General features: G+C 34.7%; 1 protein-coding gene across 6 annotated transcripts in view; it reads right to left on the reverse strand.

The window, feature by feature from the left end:
- The window catches only part of HECTD1 (HECT domain E3 ubiquitin protein ligase 1), a 64,204-nt gene that overhangs the window by 17,986 nt on the left and 25,650 nt on the right, over positions 1 to 20,568 (reverse strand). For 3 of the 6 annotated variants that reach the window (XM_086613654.1, XM_086613657.1, XM_086613652.1), the window contains exons 9-25: positions 20,149 to 20,263; positions 19,380 to 19,554; positions 17,798 to 17,936; positions 17,428 to 17,598; positions 16,122 to 16,344; positions 12,659 to 12,934; positions 12,479 to 12,555; positions 10,944 to 11,078; positions 10,582 to 10,728; positions 10,140 to 10,234; positions 9,625 to 9,730; positions 8,513 to 8,647; positions 8,289 to 8,428; positions 7,440 to 7,763; positions 6,801 to 6,967; positions 6,446 to 6,622; positions 2,880 to 3,716 (exon numbers count right to left, since the gene is read on the reverse strand). In XM_086613654.1, coding sequence (XP_086469780.1) covers positions 2,880 to 3,716; positions 6,446 to 6,622; positions 6,801 to 6,967; positions 7,440 to 7,763; positions 8,289 to 8,428; positions 8,513 to 8,647; positions 9,625 to 9,730; positions 10,140 to 10,234; positions 10,582 to 10,728; positions 10,944 to 11,078; positions 12,479 to 12,555; positions 12,659 to 12,934; positions 16,122 to 16,344; positions 17,428 to 17,598; positions 17,798 to 17,936; positions 19,380 to 19,554; positions 20,149 to 20,263 — 3,439 coding nt within the window. Of the gene's footprint in view, positions 1 to 2,879; positions 3,717 to 6,445; positions 6,623 to 6,800; positions 6,968 to 7,439; positions 7,764 to 8,288; positions 8,429 to 8,512; positions 8,648 to 9,624; positions 9,731 to 10,139; positions 10,235 to 10,581; positions 10,729 to 10,943; positions 11,079 to 12,478; positions 12,556 to 12,658; positions 12,935 to 15,989; positions 16,035 to 16,121; positions 16,345 to 17,427; positions 17,599 to 17,797; positions 17,937 to 19,379; positions 19,555 to 20,148; positions 20,264 to 20,568 lie in introns of all 6 variants that reach the window. The other 3 variants (XM_086613653.1, XM_086613656.1, XM_086613655.1) reach the window with 3 other exon arrangements.

A 20,568-nucleotide genomic window follows, 5' to 3' on the forward strand; every position in this document is an offset into this window, starting at 1 on the left:
ATTTCATTTTCAACATATGAAAAGTATTTCTGAAATCTATTATTCCAACACTCTGCCTGTCTTTAAGCCTAAAATGTAATTTATCCTCTAAACAGCAATATAATCAAAATCATACAGGGAAAATATTTTAACTATACATAAATGAATTGAGAACAGAACAAGGCAAATGTCAAACTTGAGATTTTTGTGCATTTCTCTGACGTTCTTAAAGCAGCTCTGACTTATCTTTCACATAACTACTAGCAGATATGTTCATGATGGACAACAAGCGAACTTGTACTGAGTTCACAGTACAGAGAAATATGACTGACTACCTTACTTATGTTGGATGATTTATACAAATAATTTTCAGAATAAGCAAACAACAAGTAAGACGTTACCTTATTGCACATTCAAAAAAACCACAGGAAATGCATTTTAATTAACAACTGAAACAAGACTGAATTCACTGTAAACTCAATAGAAAGAATTTCAGGTACATAGCAAAGTGTAAGTTATACTTATATGCAACTATACATTTACAACCCAATCTTCAAAACATTTTGTCACATGCTTATCTTCAAACGCTGGAGGTTAATCACATGTTTGCACGTGCAAATTTGAGGGGTCATCTATACTTAAATTTAAATCTTATCTTTTTCTATCTACTTTTTCTAAAATTTATTAATTCCAAGTTTTGCAGTTTTAGAGTAAGTATTTTCATTACTGCAGCTTATATAAAACCAGGCACTGCTTTTTTTTTTTTTTAAGTTTAATCTAAATTCTGAATTTCAGACTACTATCATCAAGGTTTGTAAAGGCTACTACCCTTGAAGAAGGGTATAATACAACAAAGATTCTTCCCTGAGCGCATTTGGTAGCTTTCTGAGAAATCATTTTTATGCCTGGGGAGAAAGAGACTGAAATTTGAATTTAGGGTTGTTAATAAGCCTATGTACATCTCTGAAAGCATGGAAATTTTCTAATCCAAAGGGTTTTTCTTTTGTTGTTTAAGAACTTGAAAATAAGTTCTTAAACAAATTCTAATTAATAGCAGTAATCTCCTTGCTGTTATAATAAACAGAAAAAGCCATTAAGTGTCAGCATTTCATTTGCTCTGAATACAAGAACAAATTGAAACTGGCCACCCTAGACACCACTTAACTCCTGGCAAATACTGATGATTTTAAATGCAACCACTACAGCAATTCCAGAGAGACTTATATCATTAATCATGATTTCAGACTTGACTTCTTTGGAGGGTGGTGGGTTGGGGTTTTTTTGTTTGTTTTGTTTTTGTTTTTTTTTTTTAACCTGGACAGGCCCAACAAAAGTAAAAATAAATAAATTAAAAAACAAAATCCAAGCTTTTTACAACGCTCTAATATAACTTTGGTGAGTGCTGAAATTTACTCTCATCTCATTTTGGGGCACAAGTTCCCATTTCCAGTTTATTTGTATAAAATGTGTAAACCAAAATAATTTCTACATGAGGGATACTTTTAAAGTATGACTATATTTTAATAGTAAATCCAATTTTTAATTTGCCACAATCTTATATCCAACTTTAGCACTGTAGGATATCAAACATTCATGAAATCTGTTAAACATGCTGTTGAGGATTTTTACTATGTTTTTCGAAGGTGCTCTCTCGCTCTCTCTCTCTCTCCCCCCCCCCCCCCCCCCCCCCCCAGCACAAAACTACTTCAGAACCAGAGGCACTGACTATCTGCCTAAAAGGGGATCGATCAACTACTGGGAATCTTCCCTTGAGTATCCTATTTACATTTTTAACGCAGGCTGCAAGCATTTTCCCCTCCCTCCAGTATCACAATATGAATGTAAGAGTACATTAAAAAATCCCCTCAACAAAAAAAGAAAACACTCACTATTAAAAAATATTTAGAAATTCCAAAAGCAAACATCACATTTTTAAATAAAGAAGCACAGAAGTCCTAGAAAAGCCTGAAAGCTTATCAAGAAACTGAGTGCTTCTTTCTGGCTTGGGTAATCTTACTTTTTCTAACTTGCCTACCTCATGAAATGCAGCTCTCCAGGTTAAATTACTATCACCATCACCAAACAAAATAACTAACAAGGCTGGCTGAGTAACAACTCTGATGGGAGCATGCTGAAAATTCAGAAAAGTGAACTCACTCACAAGCAGCAGGTTTACAATTTACCTGCTAATACCTGGATCCTACATTTAATCTGAGAACATGCAGATGTTAAAGCATGTACACAATCCCATTTAAATCACTGTTAACTACAAACGTCCTTACACTGCATGTGCCTGAACAGTTTGCCGAAGCTAAGCCTTAACGACCATACCATCTTCAGCGAACATACACAGTATTAGAGCACATTCAGCGGCTCAGCCTGATAGAATGCAGGAAGCCACTAAAATTTCATCATATTGTAGTTTATTTTTACTGTCTACTGTGTTCTTAGTTCCTAAGCTCAGAGACTTCACAATACGCACAAACTGTCTTTCCTGAGGAAAACAGAAAAATAATAGAAAGAGGCAGATACAAGGCGAGTATGCAAAATCTACACAGATCAGAAAGCCGAACTATCCATGTTGGCTACTGTTGCTCGTCTTCCAGCCTCTTGATCTAAATCATGCTCTTTCTCTTCCTAAGTATGTAACAGACATCAAATTCAAACTATTTTCTTTTTGATGGGTACCACAGTGTAATCCAACACCACCAGGCAACTTAACACTTTCCAGCTGACATGAACTCTGCAAGCTCTTCTTGAGTTCTACAGGTACACACAAGGTCAAGGCTGCTCTAAGTTCATTTCTCTATCATGCCAACAGAATCTGAACATCTTTTAAGACTACTGAAAGCCAAAGAAACAGCAAAGGCTTCAACTAAAAATAAACATAGCTTACTTACTTGCAGTACTCATGACATTTCTCCCCAACGTATTAGTATTGTTATCACTGCTACTTCGGCTTAAATTCATGTTGTTTGTGGCATTGGTACGTGCTATGTTTGCCACTCTTCGTACAAAGGACTCCAGGCTGGAAGTTTCTCGAGATGATAAGTTAGGAACGCTTGCACTGGAGCTCATTGGTGCCCCAGCAGCCAACAAAGAACTGACTGAGAGTCTGTTACTTGCTGAAGAGCTTAGAGGTCGTTGGGAAGTTGCTTCTTTATTAGTCAGTTCGGAGACTGAACTCACATCAGGAGAGCTTACACTAACAATTCCCATGGATATAGCACTGGACTCCCCAGGAGTACGTATCGAGTTATCAGGACCTATTTTTCTCTCTGCGTTTTCGTTTCCCATGTCCGCTGTTAAGGTGCTGGTGCTTGCACTGGAAGATGACCCTACTTCAGCCTGAGGCACGCTATCAGCGGAAGACAGAACAACAATTGGTTCATGGACGTCAGTGCCTGAAACTATATTTTGCTCCATTACACTTTCTGATCTCCGCTCCATTTTGGTCGAACCCAAGCTGATGTCGCTGCTACTGGCCACGCTACACACAGAACTGCTGCTTCCTTTTCTACTTGAGGAGCCTGCAGCAGCAGTCGTCTTGTCTGGACAGTTGTTTTTCACCAAGCTGCTCCATGACTGCGTTGTGCCTGAAACAGTGGATGAAACAGGTTTGGGTGATGCCGCTGAATCAGGGTCGTACCCTGGTGCAAGCTTGAGGTCAAACTTTCCTTCTGCGCCCATACGGTAAGAGTTAGAGCCACCAGCATCCCAGGTGACATCAATCCAGCCTGGAAAGGGACAGGAGTTTGTGAGATCCAGCAGAAAGCAGACAGGAGCGTGTCAGACAGTAGCTCCACAACGTGGGATCAGCTTCTTATAAGGGCTGCATGTCTGAATTAATAAAATCACTAAATAACCCTTACTGCCAATTAAAAAGGAAGCGTTTAAATCTAACAATATGGTATTTTAAAAGCATTATCAGCTTCTATCTTCAGGATCCCAGAATCCAGCCAAAAGAAAAGTTTCCGGAAGGAACTTGACCTACTAGGATCTCTCAAAATTTTATTATTGGACACTTTAATAATGGAAATGTATATTAAAATGCATCATCATAACTTTATTAATATCTGTCAAATTATAATTCTTGCAAGGACATTCTATAATGTTTTTCTTTCTTAGACGCTTGTGGATAAACATATTTACCTGATGGAAGGCATTTTATGAAACTGATTAATTTGGGGTTTCTTATTCTTGTCTTATAAAGTGAAAGAATTAAATTACTGATACTTAGCTTTTTAGTTCAGTAATTTACACAGACTCAAACATTTCTTATTCATAGGAGAAATCTTGCTACGGTCAGGTAAGGACTACTTCAAGTAAGATTTCAGGGTTGCAAAAAGAATATGTTTCATAGAATGAAACTTTATATTGGGACCAAAACAACACTAAGAAGAGATGCTACTCTTCAATTGCTTTATTAAATTATTATTTAAAGTACCATTTTTTTTTAACAGTTAAATGTAACAAATCTGCAACAATGAGGGTAACAAAATTGTTAGCAAAATTTCGCTAACTAGGACAGAAATAGGGGCATAACAATTTATTTTTGCTTGCCTGAATATGTACCACAATCTCAGAGTCACCTATAAAATTTCTTCTAGTATTTTGTATTGTATGTTAACTGTAACAAAACTTGGTGTCACTATTTTGATTGATACATATTTTCTTTAAAAATAGAATCTCTAAAGCTCAGTCATCTTCTGTAACCTCAGAGAGAAATTTAAAACAAGATGTCAGGTCCAGATATACACACATATTTTTCTTTGATAAAACAGAAGAGAGTTAATTTGAAGTAAAAAATTCTTTTTTAGTACTGTCAGGTGCACTTTTACCTTATAACTATTCAAAAGTCATCACTTCTAGACCAAAACAGAGGATCACAGGCAATTTTCTATTTAGAAATATCACTCTGGAGGAAGAGTATTTAAAAATGGATAAAGTTTTCAGATGTAAGCAGACATCTCATCCCCAGATGAGCAGGTTTAGTTCACATTATTCCTGTATGACTTTATTCCACCTTCACAAGCTACATTTGAGTAGCTTCATGTCACTACATTTTCAAAGGGTAAAGTTGTGAAGCAAGTCTTTTTTTTTTTTCCCCTTTCTACAGTCTATTTGCCTTTCTTATCATATACAAAAACAAAATTAGTAAGTTCTACACTGTAGTTAAACAGTATAATTTTTCCCTTTATGAATACAGTATTTTGTAAAAGCATTGCTAAATAACTATTCCTGTTTTGTATAGTTCCTTTTCCTAAAATATTAATTACAGTTTTAAATCTATGCAATTTTTTAATACATATGATGTACCTAGAGTCTTACTGCTCTGTCATTATAGTCCTAAAAACAACTAAAGATTTGTCTGAACTTGTGAAAAATGACAAAAAATGTCAATGGGACACTATTTTCAAAATTCTATTTGAAAGACAACTGTGGTAGGAATAAGACTGCTGCTACACGTTTCGCATTATTTGGCATCACTATTTAATAAAAAACGAACCTCAATTTCACCTACGCTTAAATGGGAAAGTTTTACCACAATATGAGAACAAAAACACTGATTTAGTAGAATACTACTCACCAACAATACCTAAAGTCTTCAAAGTGAGAATGTAGCTATGGATACTGTTGCATCTGATAAGAACAACATACAGATGACAGAAGAATTCCCTACAAGCTATACTGAATGGCTTAAATAAGATTCAGTTCCAAAACATTTTAAGACATTGTATTTTCTCCATGTTTGAGAGCTGACAACTCAAACTAGAAGAAATGTTAAAATCTGGTGAAGAATGAGCCTCAGAGTGGCTGAAGATACTTCAGAAACAAGGCAAATCTTATATACCCCAAAAAATACAGGGAGAAGAGAAAAAAGGTGGGAAGTATGTTCAGCTGACACCTTTTCTGAAGCCTCTTCAATATCTTAGCTCTCTGAGCATGGACTTCCCTGGCTGTTACAGGTTTTTATTTTGCTCCAGAAGTTAAGTATTTTTCATGCTTTTAATAAAAAAAAAATACAACTTGATCCCAAAGAAGCTAGCAAGGTAGGAAAGGTACAGGATTCAACAAAAGTCAAGAAAAATACTGCAAATGCTAAGCTAGAAGAAACGAAGAAGGTAATTATAGATTTTGCAGGCCCAAAGCTTAATTAATCAGTTGGCATCAATCACTTTCATATACTTTTCCTCTTTGTAAAGATGTCTAAATAACAATTTGGTATTTTGATTAAGCAAAGCTCTACAAGAGTTTCATTTACAGCAAGAATTTTTTTCATGCATTAAAAGAGAATTTCATGAATGGGTCACAACAGCTGTAGTATTTGAGTTCCTCCTCCCCAAAATATTTAAAATTTTATCAACTTCTTCAAGACACTACAAAGGAAATACTTTAATGTTACTCATTCCACAATAATTAATCATGTTACAGACATTCACAAATTCAGGCAATTCATGCTCACCATTATGCAATTCTCCTGTAACAGTGCCTTCACCCTGTGGGCTTCCATCCTGATCTCTCCATTTCCAATCAATTCCTCTGATTACACGAGCTCCTGGAACCATATATTTCAACACCTGAGAACGGACCAGGCGTCGCTGCCTTCGCAGATTTGCTTCAGCTTCTTTAGCAGCTTTTCCTGCAAGAAATTTAAATTGAAATGAAAAGACTTAGAAGTATTGAATGGGGAATTATCTCAAGCTTAAGTTTCTAAGCAAGTTCCCCTGCAAAAGTTAACCTGCTTTTTCACACTGATTTTTATACGTTCATTAGTATTTTAAGAGAACAAATAGGAGGTACACATTTTTTTTTCTTACCCAGCTGATCTTCACATACTCCATTCACAGTGCCATAAAGTTCAAATCCAGACAGAGAGAGGTAGTGTGTTTGCCCACTGGCATTCTTTCCCATCTGTTTTATTCTAACATGTCTCCAACCTTGTTTCTCATCTTTTGGAGGATCTAAAGGCCACGTTGCTGTAGATCTTTAAATATATTATAAAGGGGGAGTGGGTGGGGGACCAAAAAAAGAGGGGGGGGAAAAAAAAAAACAAAACAACAAAAACACGATCAAAACACCTTAGTACCAAAGCAAACAAAACCATAATGCTGATCATGTATGGATAACATTAGAAAACTGCCAAGAATACAATAAAATACATAAAACCTATTAACATTAGGGACAAACTCTGGATGAGTGCTGGTGTTACTATTTCCTCAAAAAAAAAAATCAAATGCAAAATTTACAATGATGGAAAAGTACAAATGCTGTTATGTGAACCATACAGAGAACTTACGAATCACTTATTTTCCAGCCCATCCTTGATAATTTAGGTCACTTACAATTTTTTTATCTAGTTCCATTATTACAACTAGAGAACACATTAAATTAGGCTACCGTCAAGTACATTTTTAACTGAGCTCAGTCTTATAGAAAGTGATAATACACTGACATACCCTGGTTCGTTGAGACTACAGTCATCAACATGAGTATACAAAGTAGTCCAGTTCTGTCCATCCTTAGATACCTGGAAAACCCAATTTCTGAGAGCAGATCGTCCATAACCTCGAGCATGGCGTAATGTGTAAGCTGATGGTATAACCCAAAGACCAAGATCTATGGCAAACCAAGCATTCTTATCATCGTTAGTATGACAATTGAGAGCTGAACTGTCACGGCTTAGGATGTCTTCTAAACGGCCATAAGGCAGATTTCTTCCTTCTGAGGATGTAACCACTACTAACCCATAGGCTGCTGGATTTACCCACTCATATGCAGTTCTATATTAAAAAGAGAAACATACTGTTCAATTATTACTTATATTAAAAAAAAACAGGTATCAGTAACATTTGACATTGACTGTAAATTGTATACTACAACTGAGTTCATGACAAACCAAAATTATTAGTATCATTTTAGATAGTTAGATAACTTTAGGGATGTTCCAAACACCACTTTACTACAGCGGTTTAAAAAACAAAATAAAACTCCCACAAAACCAAACCAAACCAAACAAACGCACAGCAAACGCAAAACAAAGTCCCAAGCTTCCCCACTTCTTCATTTCTTAGGTAAGCATACAAACAAATTCTCAATACAACTTCAGAGATTCATATTTTTCTATTACTTAAGTAGAGCAAAAAGAAAGGTAATCCTATTGATAAACAGGAATAGAAAAGATACCTCCCACTCCTAAAAAAAATCTTAACAGATTTCATTTCATTATGAATTCTCTCTCCCCACCCTGCCCCATGGATCACAGTTTACTGTCTGACTTCAAGACTTCTAGCTTTGAAGAAACTCACTTTGCATTTGTCCCAATCCAGTAAATAATTCCATTTTCATCAAAATCATGTTGATGCCTGAACACAAATGTTTGGCCTTCACGTAGTTTTCGTACAAAAACAAATGAAGCCCTATCAAAGTCGTACCATTGCTTTGCTACCTACATAGGAAGAAGAGAAATCAAATATTAGAGATGCAGAACGCAACCATTTCTCGTGCACTGTGCGTGGGGTATGTTGCTCACCATTTTCAGGAGATACTGTTCTAGAGATTCAACGGTTGCCAATGGCTCCATTTTTAGCATTCTACCAGTTCGATCTATTAAAGATGTCTCCCCCGAGGCACGTTCCAAACGAAACCTCAAGCGCCTTGTTAATATCTGAAAGAGTAGCTAAACATTAATACAGGCTTTTCCGTTTAGGTTTTTTAATTTTAAGAAAACAAAAATTTCACTATAACAGTTTCAGGCGCGTATCAAGTATTTTTGCTGCGCAACTTAAGCAAACTATATTCTAACTTAAAACTTTAAAAAGTAACTCCATTTTTCTATTAACCAAACATTTATTTAGTATGACAGTCAATGTATAAGTCAATTACACATTCCAGCTATTATTTTTCTGACTTTTTCATGTTTCTTCATAGCTTTTTATTTCCAGATCTTGTAGACTAGCAACTACAATAATACAAAAACTGAAAATGCTTTTTCAAAATATTCCAAAGCAGCAGTGTTTTTACAACTTTTTGCAACTATTTTCTAATAATTTAACATCAAATCAGAAATATTCACACTTCAATGTCACTTTGCTGCTTTCAAATAGAAAAAATTAAGACTCCACACAAACTGGACAAATACAAGTAATACTTTTAGCCAAACTGCAGCTTTCCGTTATAAGAAGCTGCTGATCCTGCACGTGTCTTGTATTACCAAATGAGCAGATAGCCCTAGAAGGGACCTTTTTAACCATTATTGTCCATCCCTAGCCATCACAAATAAACATTTCTTATAATTGTCTTCAATAAATTGCTCGTTCAAGTAGTAAGGATACTTACTAAGGGGTATATTCCCATATAAAGAGAACAATACTTGAAGACAAAAGAAAGAACAAACATATTCTCTCTTCAATCAAAATTTACTTTCACTTCACAGCATAAAAGTGACAGTAGAGGAATAACCAAACATTTAGGTTGTTAGAGGAAATAAATACCAAAGACTTTGCTCTTCTTTACCTCATTCTATCCACCTTTACAAGAATATGATTCATACAGACTTAACATGCATAACTTTTCCTGAAATTCAGATATAACATTTAATTGCGTATCACTCAGTATGATACATAGTTATCAATGTACATTCACCTGAAGATTGTATGTTGATCCTGGTGTATCATACAAGTGGAGAGGTAGCCGTTCGATAGATTCTAACACTGCTATCAATTTCCGAATTAATGCAACTGCTGGACGACTGTGAAAGTGAACAGTTAGTATGTTACCACACAACAAAGAGAAAAAAAATTCTACAGTATTTCATAGAATAATACTCAGCAGTAGCAAATATCTCAGCATGCTATTTCTACCGCTATCGTCTGTTCCAGTCACATGGTTACAGCACAATAAGAAAAATATTAATCTGCATAGTGATGAACAAAAGTCACCTTTATGTTTGTCAACAGATGTACATTCCGTATAGTTGACTCCTACAGATAGGAGTAATTCAGTAAAATTTTCAATTGCTATTTCAATAGCAGATGTTGTCTTTTAAGACCAATTTTCTATTCCAAAGAAAGACAAATTGAAATGGAAAGAACAGTTCCTTTGCCTTTAAATTATTTTAAACATACCACACCGCTTCACAGATCCAATTTGGTTTTTACCTTTCATCATCCTCGTTTTCACTGAATGCTGTTTTGAAAACATTTATTCTCTCTACCAGTTGACTACAGTCTTGTTTCACATCTAAATCGACATTCTAAGAGGAAAAGAAAAAATAAATACAAAAACCACGTTACTTCTAATATAAAGCAATATATTCATTCTTTATACATCTAAATATAGCCATTTAATGGCTAAACAACATCAGCCATTAGAACTGACCAGTGTTGATCTAAAGATTTTTAATGGCTTATTCCAACCGAAGTCATCTGTTGTGATAGCATATATTCAGCAGACAGACCACTAGCTGGAGTAAGCCTGCCCGATTTTCATCAAGATGGAAAAAAGCCACATTTATAATAGATTTTTTTAAATTAAGACACATGCCTATGTTGTTTTTTTTTTTAAAGTTTTTCTACAGAGACTTATCTTCTATAAACTCACATTATTTAAAACTGTAAGCAATGATTGAACTAAGCCACTACTGCACATTTCGTATGGCGAAATAGTATTCTCATCCTTCAATAGTACGATTAAGTTTTCCAAAGCAGTCTTCATTAAATCTCTCCAAGTATTTTCTCCTTCAATACACTAGAAGACAAAAAGACAATTATGGTGAAACAAGGTCAGTTTTTCCACTTGCTTCATTTGAAAAATAATGTAAAGTATATAACTAGCAATTACATGCATTAAAAAACCCTCACATTTCAAACATATTGCGACTTTCCTTTACATCATGACTGACTAGTCTGAACATTATTACGTGATTTCCACTGACGTTACACATTATAAATTAAAGGGCATACCTGTCTGTTCGTATGAAGCTCCCATGCAGACTCTAACTGCGTTGCTATGTTCCTCAGTGTTACAACTACTCCTCGAGGCATGCTTTCAACAGCTTTAAAATGATCATCATATAAATCTCTTGCCATCGTGCGTACCTACAAGTGGATTTCGATAATCAGAAGTCATACCTTACTGTAATGAGACTATTATTATTCTGTAAGATACTAGATACTTGGCCAGCTTTTTTAAAGTCCATGACAGACACAAACAGTGAAGAAACAGAACCTATCATACATCATGAAAGGCAAAGGTTGCGAAAAGCTAAAAGTACAGGAGAAATAAATGGAAATACACAGAATCTTATTGAAACTTACAGAAACTAAGCGTAACAGAATATATTAAATTACAGCACAAAGGTAGGGGAAAAGACAGGACTCTCAATCTGTAAATCTGTTTCTTTAGAACTGTATCATGGATCTGGTAATCTTTTTAGAGATAAGATTAAGGGGTTTTTATATGGTTTCTGAATGCTCTGTTCACATTCCTTGAACTGATTCACTGAAGAAGTTCTTATCTGACCTTATACTAAGAAATACTTTTTCTACAAAGCATGGATCACACAAGATACAGATTTGATAAAACAAGTTCTTATTAAACAACATCTTGCTTATAAGAAATTTCCCCCCAAAATATTTCCTTTTCATTTTCATCACGTGTCCTACAATATGTTTCACAAGCTTTAGAGCTACACGGTGCAATCTCAGGTGTGAAAGACCACTGTCTTCTTTTTGCCATTCCATCTATCCCCATTCATACAGTATTTCAATTTTCAATTTAGTGTCACATTTCCCCAGATATAAGTGCCCTTACATGCTGCAGATTTTTGGTACAGAACATATTAGCTGCACTGTTAGAAACCGCAAGAGATGTCAAGACTAAAGATTAGCTTGAGCCCTTGAATCAGCTGGCCACAGCTTTTTTTTGTAAAAAGCTCAATACGTGATTTCTTAGTTTCTCTTTTTCCCTCAGTTTGAGAGGAGAAAGAAGAATTTTAGATAAGTCAAAAATGAGGGCGTTTACCCATTTTGCTTCACTACCACAACTCTTACAATACAGACTGTTCACTTCCCTTCCCCCTATCTGTCACTATATCCAGTTTACAATCATTATCTGAATGTAGTGAATAGAAGTAACATATGCCTCCAATACAACTGTAGTATTGATCATAACATCTTTTCTTTTTGCATAAAAACAAGAAAAATCTACAGAATTATACAAATACAGGTCAGGAGGATTGGATTTCCTTACGTTTTTAAAAGAAAACTCATTTTCCTCTAGAAGAGCACAGAGTTTACTAAGACTGTTGGAGAAAAGCACCTGCAGAAGTGCTTTGTTCTGAGTGAAGTTTCCCCTTCAAGCTTAGCATAAAGTTGTGTCTAGTTGAAAGAGGATTAAAATCTTTTCTGATAAGAGCAAACTGCAACTCCATAAACATACTAAAAATAAAACAAACTCAATTAAATTCAAAGTATAAAATTCACAGATGCTCATCAACCTTTTGCTTTGTCTTCTCCAGTTTAGATTTCAGCTTTCTTCCTCTTTTGCCTGTCCAGCCAGTCACAAATTCTGACCCTACAACATATTTTTACAAAAGTTACAATTTCACAGGCACGAAAAGTAACAAACAGAAAAACTACCTCATATACACTTGCTCCTACCTGCACATAACACATACCTACATACTTACCCAAAGAAGTTTCAGCTGTAAACGAATGCTTTGTTCCTCTGTTAGATTCGAATACAAAGCCTGGCAGATCTTCTTTCAGTATTGTAGCTTGCTGACCATCAGAATTGTGAATAGCAATTTCTCCTTCTTTTAAACAGGTGAGTGACCAGTTTCCCACAGTAAGTTTAGTTGGCCCTGGTGCCGATAAAATCGGCTGACTTGTGGTAGATGGCTTTACTTGGCTTCGAGCTCTTTGCAACTTCTCAAGGAACTCACTCCTACTTTCTATTTAAAAAGAAAAAAAACATATATTTAAACATTTTTTTTTCTTCCAACAATTGATTCCACCATCATATATCTCAAACAATTTTATATTTTTTTGCAATAGCAAAACAACCGAGTACATTCAATGCAAAACTAAGTTTGAAATTAAAGGTCTTAGTGTTCTAAATTCCTTCCCAGTATATTTCTGTACTTGAACAGTGATTTCTTCCATGATCACATCAAAGTGGACAATGCAACTCTTTCTGAATGGTGCCCTTGACAGATGTATTAATTCATCTTTATAACTATAATAGGAAGATGAAAGAAATTCATAATAAACTTTTCGTCTTGCAAAACTAATTTATCTCATTATGGCCAGCATGAGCTATTCTCAAAAGTGAGTTTTTAGAAATAGGAAATTAAATTAATCCTCCAACAGGAAAACAGCAATCAACTTCACAACTTCCAGCAAGTGGAGAAAAGATGTTGAAGCCATATAAAAAACCAAAAAACTTCGCAGAACTTTACAGGGTCTGACGATCAACGTGTGCCAAAAGCAAATTTGAGTTGAGATAACAGCTATTTGCTCAGATTGTCACAAGGACACCCAAAAAGATTTTTTTAAAGTTATAGTAAAATTTTTATTCATCTCCTTTGTAGAACCTCTACATTCACCTCAGGGAAGGTAAGACAGTCACAATTAGGTTACTTAATACAGTGACATTACGCTAATTCAAGTTATAATGCAGATGTTCCTATTCCTTTTTCAGTAATTACAATTACCTCTAGATCTGAGAAAAACATGAAATTAAAAAAAAAAAAATCTAATGGCATCACATGAAACTTGATTAAAAGCTAATATTTATATGGAGATATTTAATAGATGACAAACAGGATCATATCCTACTTTTAGAATATGTAGGTAATCTAGCCCGAAATTATTCCAAACAACTATGTCAGTTTTAATTAAATTATATTTTGATAATGTGGTAATTTAAAGGCTGCATGTTACATTTGAAGTTTTAATTAGCATAATTCCAGAAAATTTGATGAGTTCATAATTTAAAAAATAAAAATTCTATATAAAAATGCAATAATCTTATTAATGTAAAGATGACATCTCAACTTAAAATAAGTATCCTCATCTTTCGCTATACTGATTTGACAAATACAACTTTTGTAGTCCATGCACTTGTAAAATTGCTGTTTTCCTTTTGCTGCAATGACATGCTCTAGGTTTTTAAAATTTGCCACATTTATTGCTGTATAATACAAAAATAAATAATCTCCATGTAAAAAGAAATATGTACGTATAACGTTCTTTATGGTTTAAACTTCATAGCGTCCAGAGGTTTATAAAAAGATTTTTGAAATTTCATACGCAAATTAAAATTCTGATAATGAAACCTTTCCAAATTTCTGCAATTGCATTTTAACAAATTTATTATATAGTATGTCACATTGAAAATGTAATGATTATATATGGTTATATATATAATTATTATTATATATCCTTAGACAGGATTTTGAGACTCACTTGAAGCTTCAGAATTACCATTAAATTTCAATTTTTGCATTGAACTCTTATTTTTTTCTAAAAATTCAAACAAAACAAGTATTAAGCTAATGTGGAGAGGGGTGAGTACAGACCTTCCAAAAATGTTCATAGTATATGTTTCTCTATCCCACCCCAACTTTGATCAGGTGATACACACTTACAAATTCCATTAATCAACCCTCTATATTCTCGCCAGTCGTGAAGTTGCTAAAAAGTACACCATGAGATTAATGAATAATGATTTAGGACAGCAGAACATATAGTGTAGTTCAGGATTTAAAAATACCATTCTGAGTCTACACTGTACTGTAGTAATTTTAGTTAAACTTAACAAACATTAGTTTCTTAAGTATATCTTAAGTAAAAGAGGTTGCTGCACACACTTAGAGCTAATGGTTAAAGTTCAGGCATTTTACACTGCAAAGTCAGCACTCTTAGTAGATCTCTATTTGGCAAAAAGTTGCAAGAAGCCACGTTTAATCCTAGTTTAGCTCCTTCCCTTCCATAACATCCATGCTAGGTATCTTCTTCAAAAACTTGGAATTTATTCAATCTTTTTTAAAAGACTGATATGAAGAGACACGTCATCTTAAATTCTCAATCTGAATTCTTTTGTTCTAAGTTCTCTTCACTCCAAACTCATCTGAGCCGTCCATATTCCACTCAACTTGTACATAAAGTCTCATCCCCACATCCGTATCATTTTGAAGGAAGAAAGCACAACTGGCATCCAGGGACTATGAGGATTTAAGAAATTAACCTCATGGATCATCTTAAAATTCTATCATATGATAAACAAGTATCTTAAAACAGAAATTGTTAAAAAGAATGCAAGGATACATTTTCTGACAAAAAAAAAATAATCTAGAAGTGGACTCCAGCTGTGTTATAACCTAGAAACACTATATCATATTTTATCTTCATGCCCCAAAATTGATGGATAAAGTCATTAACAGTTCATTTCTATCCTGAATCATAATATGTTCTGTTATTTCACTCAATGGCTTGTTGGAAACATAGTAATATTGCAAAGCCTTTTACGTCTGCTGGTTCATAAAGGCATGAACTGTTGCAAAAAAAGATGAAACAATAAAGGAGGGTTGTTTGTGCATCCAGAACAAATTGTGTATTCTGTACAGAAAATTAAAACCACCTGTGCATTGCCAGTGTATAAGGTCTGTTCCCTTATCCTCTCTCCCACAAACAATTAAGACACTGTAATTTGTTTCCCAGTCTCCATGAGAAACTTTCCATTACTTTGTCTTCAAACACATGCAATTTCATTCTGCTAGCCAGAAGCAAACAACAAATTGCCATTTCAACCTGCTTTTCCTAGGACGGCCACTACAAAGTGCTTTTAATGACTGGGGTGAAAAAAAATAAGTATGCATGAAGAAGAATCAAAACAAAACGAAGTTAATACACTTTTACTGGCAAGATGTTTACTTAACACAATCCACCAAGGAAGTAAAGTTATGGTCACATGCTATCTGATAAAAAGCATCACAATTAACTGACCACCTTCCACCTGTTTACATCCTTTACTATTTAGTAAGCCAATTCCTGCAAAACAAAACAGCTCCAATCAAATTATATAACAAACGTAATAGTCTCAAAACTTAACTTGGACTTGAATCATAAAGAAACTACCTGAACTATCGGATCCTCCTTCAGGACTGCCACTGGAATACATTGTGGCCAGTTTTCCATCCAAGATAAATCTGAACCATCCATTACTACCATTAGATAGCTCCAGGGCTGCAGCATCACTCCAGATATACAGGCAGTCCCTTCCCCTAATGATTGACCAGTCTCTCCAGTGATATGGTTTACCCTGTTGCAGTTCTTTAGCATCCTCCTGTGGTTCATCCTCCTGTAATGAAATTGTATTAATGCAGAAAAACCCCAATCCACAAAAAAAAAAACCCAAACTCTCAAAAAAAAAATACAAACAGCACACAAAACACAAAGACATTTTAAAAAGGCTAGAGGAGAAAAAGAATTACTTAAACCAAAAGTACATGAACTATACTACTTCTGTCTGTAAAATGTATCTTTAAAAGTAGTCTTTAATAGAGAAAGATACTTTTAAGACAAAGTTTCCTTTCAGATACAAACTTATATACTCAACAATAACAACCTACTGACTGGGACATCCACTTCTGTTCAAAACTTGTATTGTGAGAAAAGAATCACAAAATGGTTGAGGTTGGAAGGGACCTCTGGAGGCCACCAGGTCCAAACCTCTGTTCAGGCAGGGCCACCTAGAGCCAGCTGCCCATGACCATGTCCACACAGCTTTTTAATATCAAAACACTAAAAAACACACCACAAAACAAACAACCCAAAAAAAACTAAAACCAAAAAACCACCCAAATAGCCCAAAACTCACACTAAAAAAAACCGCCAAACTTAACTATACCCTTAAAAGTTAACTCTAAATCTCAACTGGATGGATAACGGAAGTTGCCTGCTACCCATTCAGTTCATCTGAGCGGTCAGTAACATGGCCGTTGGTAAATAACTTCAATATGCACTTCAGGTTTTCATCATGTAGAAAATTATTTTCTTTTTTATATCTTTAACATATTCCATAACAATGTTTAAAACATCTTCAATTATTTGATACATGTACATTGAAAAAGATGTACTCTGTTCAGAAAGGATTAATTTCGTGTAGCAGCTGTTTTTAAAACACCTGACAAAACCAAGTGTCAATCAACTTGAGCACAAGTACAGGAATACACAAGAATAGGAAAACACGGCAGATAACAACGTGCTAACAGAGAACGAAGTTACAGAAAACAACAACAAAATCAATTAAAACAAGTGGTGCACAATAAGTATCAATTTAATAACCTATCTAACTACCTCCCCCTGGACGTTTTCCTAACAGTGAAAATTGTAAAAGTGTTGGCTTAACAGGAACAAATAAAGCCACAAAATCTGTACTTACTTTCTCCGGTTTAGACTCCTCTTCATTTTCATCATCAGATGATGGCCCCGCCAAAGTTGACACTTTACTAATTACACCAAGTCTAGCCAGTTGGTCTAGAAAAAGATCACCACCTTTATCCACCAAATCCCTTATGATTTGCAAGGCTAGCAAATGGCCATCATCATCATCCTGTAATACAGTGGGAGGGAAAGGAAATAATAAAGGAGATTTCTTTACTTAAAAATATCTTTACATGCTGAACTTCACACATCGTCACACTGCTGTAAACACTTTAGAGTTACTTATTAATAAGTAGGTCGAATCCATGAGCATAACCCCCTTTTTTGCACTGGTTTCATAAAAAGGACAACATTTTCTTTCCTCCTACCTCTTGATCAAGAACTGTAGCTGTTATCTCAACCAGTATCGTGGGCAGATTGTGGCCAGCATCAGAGTCACAAACCTCTTTCAGCAGTGCCTCAGAACAAAAATGTATCATTTTTCTAATGAGGGCAAGGCTTGCTTTCCTTTAAAAGGAGATCACAGGAAAAAAAATTCAAGATTCTTACAAAGATAAAGCAAGCAGTAATCAAAGCATAAAAAAGGTTCAAGATAAAATTGCTTTTGTACTACATTTATGCATGCTTTCAAAACAAAGAATTTCTTAAAATGAGTTCCAGTTCCTGTTACTGGAACTAAAACTGGTTATTGTTAATAAATCCTAGGTTATTGCTAAGAATAATTCACTTACTGATCTTTTTTGATTCTACAGCACTATAAATCTAGTGCATTTTTCTCTCCTCAACCTTTCTCTAGGTAGACCTATTTACATTCTGTCTTTATTTACTCTTAGTGATGGTAATCCTCTTCTGCACACCACTTCTTCCCAGCTATCCAGCCTTCCGTTTCTGTCATGTAATTCCTGTGTTTAGGGGAGATCCTTAGAGTTTTGAAGTCTAAAATTACTATTAGATCATGCAGCTTTCCATACTAAGAACTACAGTTAATTTGGAAGCCAATCACTTCTGTATGGTTAAAGCTGAATTTTTGTTTGACTGGCTTTTAAAAACATGATTTACCTTCTTCATACAGAAAATGTTAAAATACAGAGAGCCAACTACTTCTTCCCACAATCTGCAACAACAGTTAATCATGCACAGATTGGTAAGTTTCTTAATTTCTTCATTTAAAATGACCTAGTTTAAGCTTCCTATCATCAGTTCATGTAGAGTCTCTCTCCACTAGAGTCCCTTTTTATCTTGTATTTTCACCCCTCAAAGTACCTATAAACACTGGGAACACAAATAAGAGATTAATAAAATGCTATATTTGCAGTGTAAAAGGCTGAGAGGTTATGGTCAGACGCAATTTATCACAACCATTATGCCACTCAGTATTTCTTTTTAAGTATTAAATTAGATTACATTATTTTAATTCTCTCAGTAAGAGGTATCTTCTCCAGTTGATTAACATTTAAGTTATTAAGAAGCCTTCTACAACAGCTTTTTTGAGTCTTTCAAATTTTCCAATAAATGTATACTGATACTGCTTCACTAGTTTTCCTCTCCTAAATTAGTACTTTCATTATGGTGGCTACAAACAGCTGTAACGAAATACACAGTATATGCAGTCTACACAAGATACTATATATATGAAACGGTATTCTTTCATCATGCTACTATAGTCAAAAGTATGCTCCTCTCTCCCACTTTTGACTAACTAACCATATTTTTTCCAAGAAACCACTTCCCAAGAAAGGTAAAAATGTTACTTAAAGTACTGAGTAAAATTAGACTTGCAACACTTTTCAAACCACCACTTCCATTCAAACAGAAATATTTTTACATGTCACTCGCAACATAAACTTTTAGATGTTATAATTTTTACTGAAAAAATGCCACCTTGGCTTTTTTAGCAGAGTGTATTAATGATTCAAAATATGCAGGGAAATTGCCTATCATAGCTATTACCTTATTGAAGGCAACATAGTTTGTTGAAATGTTTGTGCAAACACAGGCAATAATCTTTTCAAGTATATGGGTGCCATTTCTGGATCTCCTTTGGGTTCATTACATTCTTCTTCGTCTTTGTTTGCATCTTTCTTTTTCTTCTCATCTCCTTTGTTAACAGGACACATCCAGTCCCCTAGAAAATATTTTTTTCCCCAAAAACATTCAATGGCAAAAATCAACCAACCGAAAAATTCCTTTAAATAAATCTAAGAATATTCTTTACTAATACCTAAGTACCTGAACAGGAATATGCATTCCAAAAAATATAGAACTTACATGTGCAAGACTTCTTGAAGAAAACTGTTTGATAACAAGTACCACCAAAGACCACTCACAGGGGAAGCTCAGTCCTTAAAGTGAACTAAATATGAACAAATAACCGTCTGTGATTCCAGTGGTACAAAAGCCTCCTGAACAGGTAAAGTGCAGTTCCCATGTAGAAAGAAAGGAAGAAGCTACCAAGCCTGACATCCTTTGAACCCACATCAAAATCCCAGTCTAGTCCCATTCTACAGCTGAAGAGCAGGACCACTGGCACTGCTCGTGCCCAGTCAGCAGTTTCTTCAGTAATCCTCATCCTTTAATAATAGCTAAAATATTAAGGTTTTTACATGTACTTTGTAAGTTAAGGAAGGTTGGTCACAAAATACTATTTTTTAAAATCGAATTACTTCACATATATAAGCATTTCTACTAGCAAAGGTATGGAGTTAAGAACTGCACTCACCTGGAGACTGAAGAATAGCTACTACTTCACTGTGACCCCTTTCACGAGCTTTGTCTAAAGGAGTTTTCCCATCTTCATCTCTCAAATCAGGGTTTGCACCATGTCGTAGGAGAGTCTGAGAACAAATATTTTTAAATATAAAAAAAAATAATTTAAGATTCCTTCTTCCAAAGCAGTAAACATGTTTTTCATACATCTTCCCTACACTTTTCTCACACTTGTAAGCAAAGTTAGAACATTACATGCTTTTTATATCCGTAGAGCAAATATAAAACTACTTTTATTCATATTACTGCCCTTTCATAACAAAAAAATTATATTTTGATAAACACTGTAAAGAACATGTAAATATTTGACAGTGCACGTGTCTCTGATGCAGTATGCTTAACACTGTTACTGAGCAAGGCAAAAAGTCAGTAT

Source organism: Tauraco erythrolophus, chromosome 6 (genome assembly GCF_009769465.1).
Source record: "Tauraco erythrolophus isolate bTauEry1 chromosome 6, bTauEry1.pri, whole genome shotgun sequence".
Lineage (NCBI taxonomy): Eukaryota > Metazoa > Chordata > Aves > Musophagiformes > Musophagidae > Tauraco > Tauraco erythrolophus.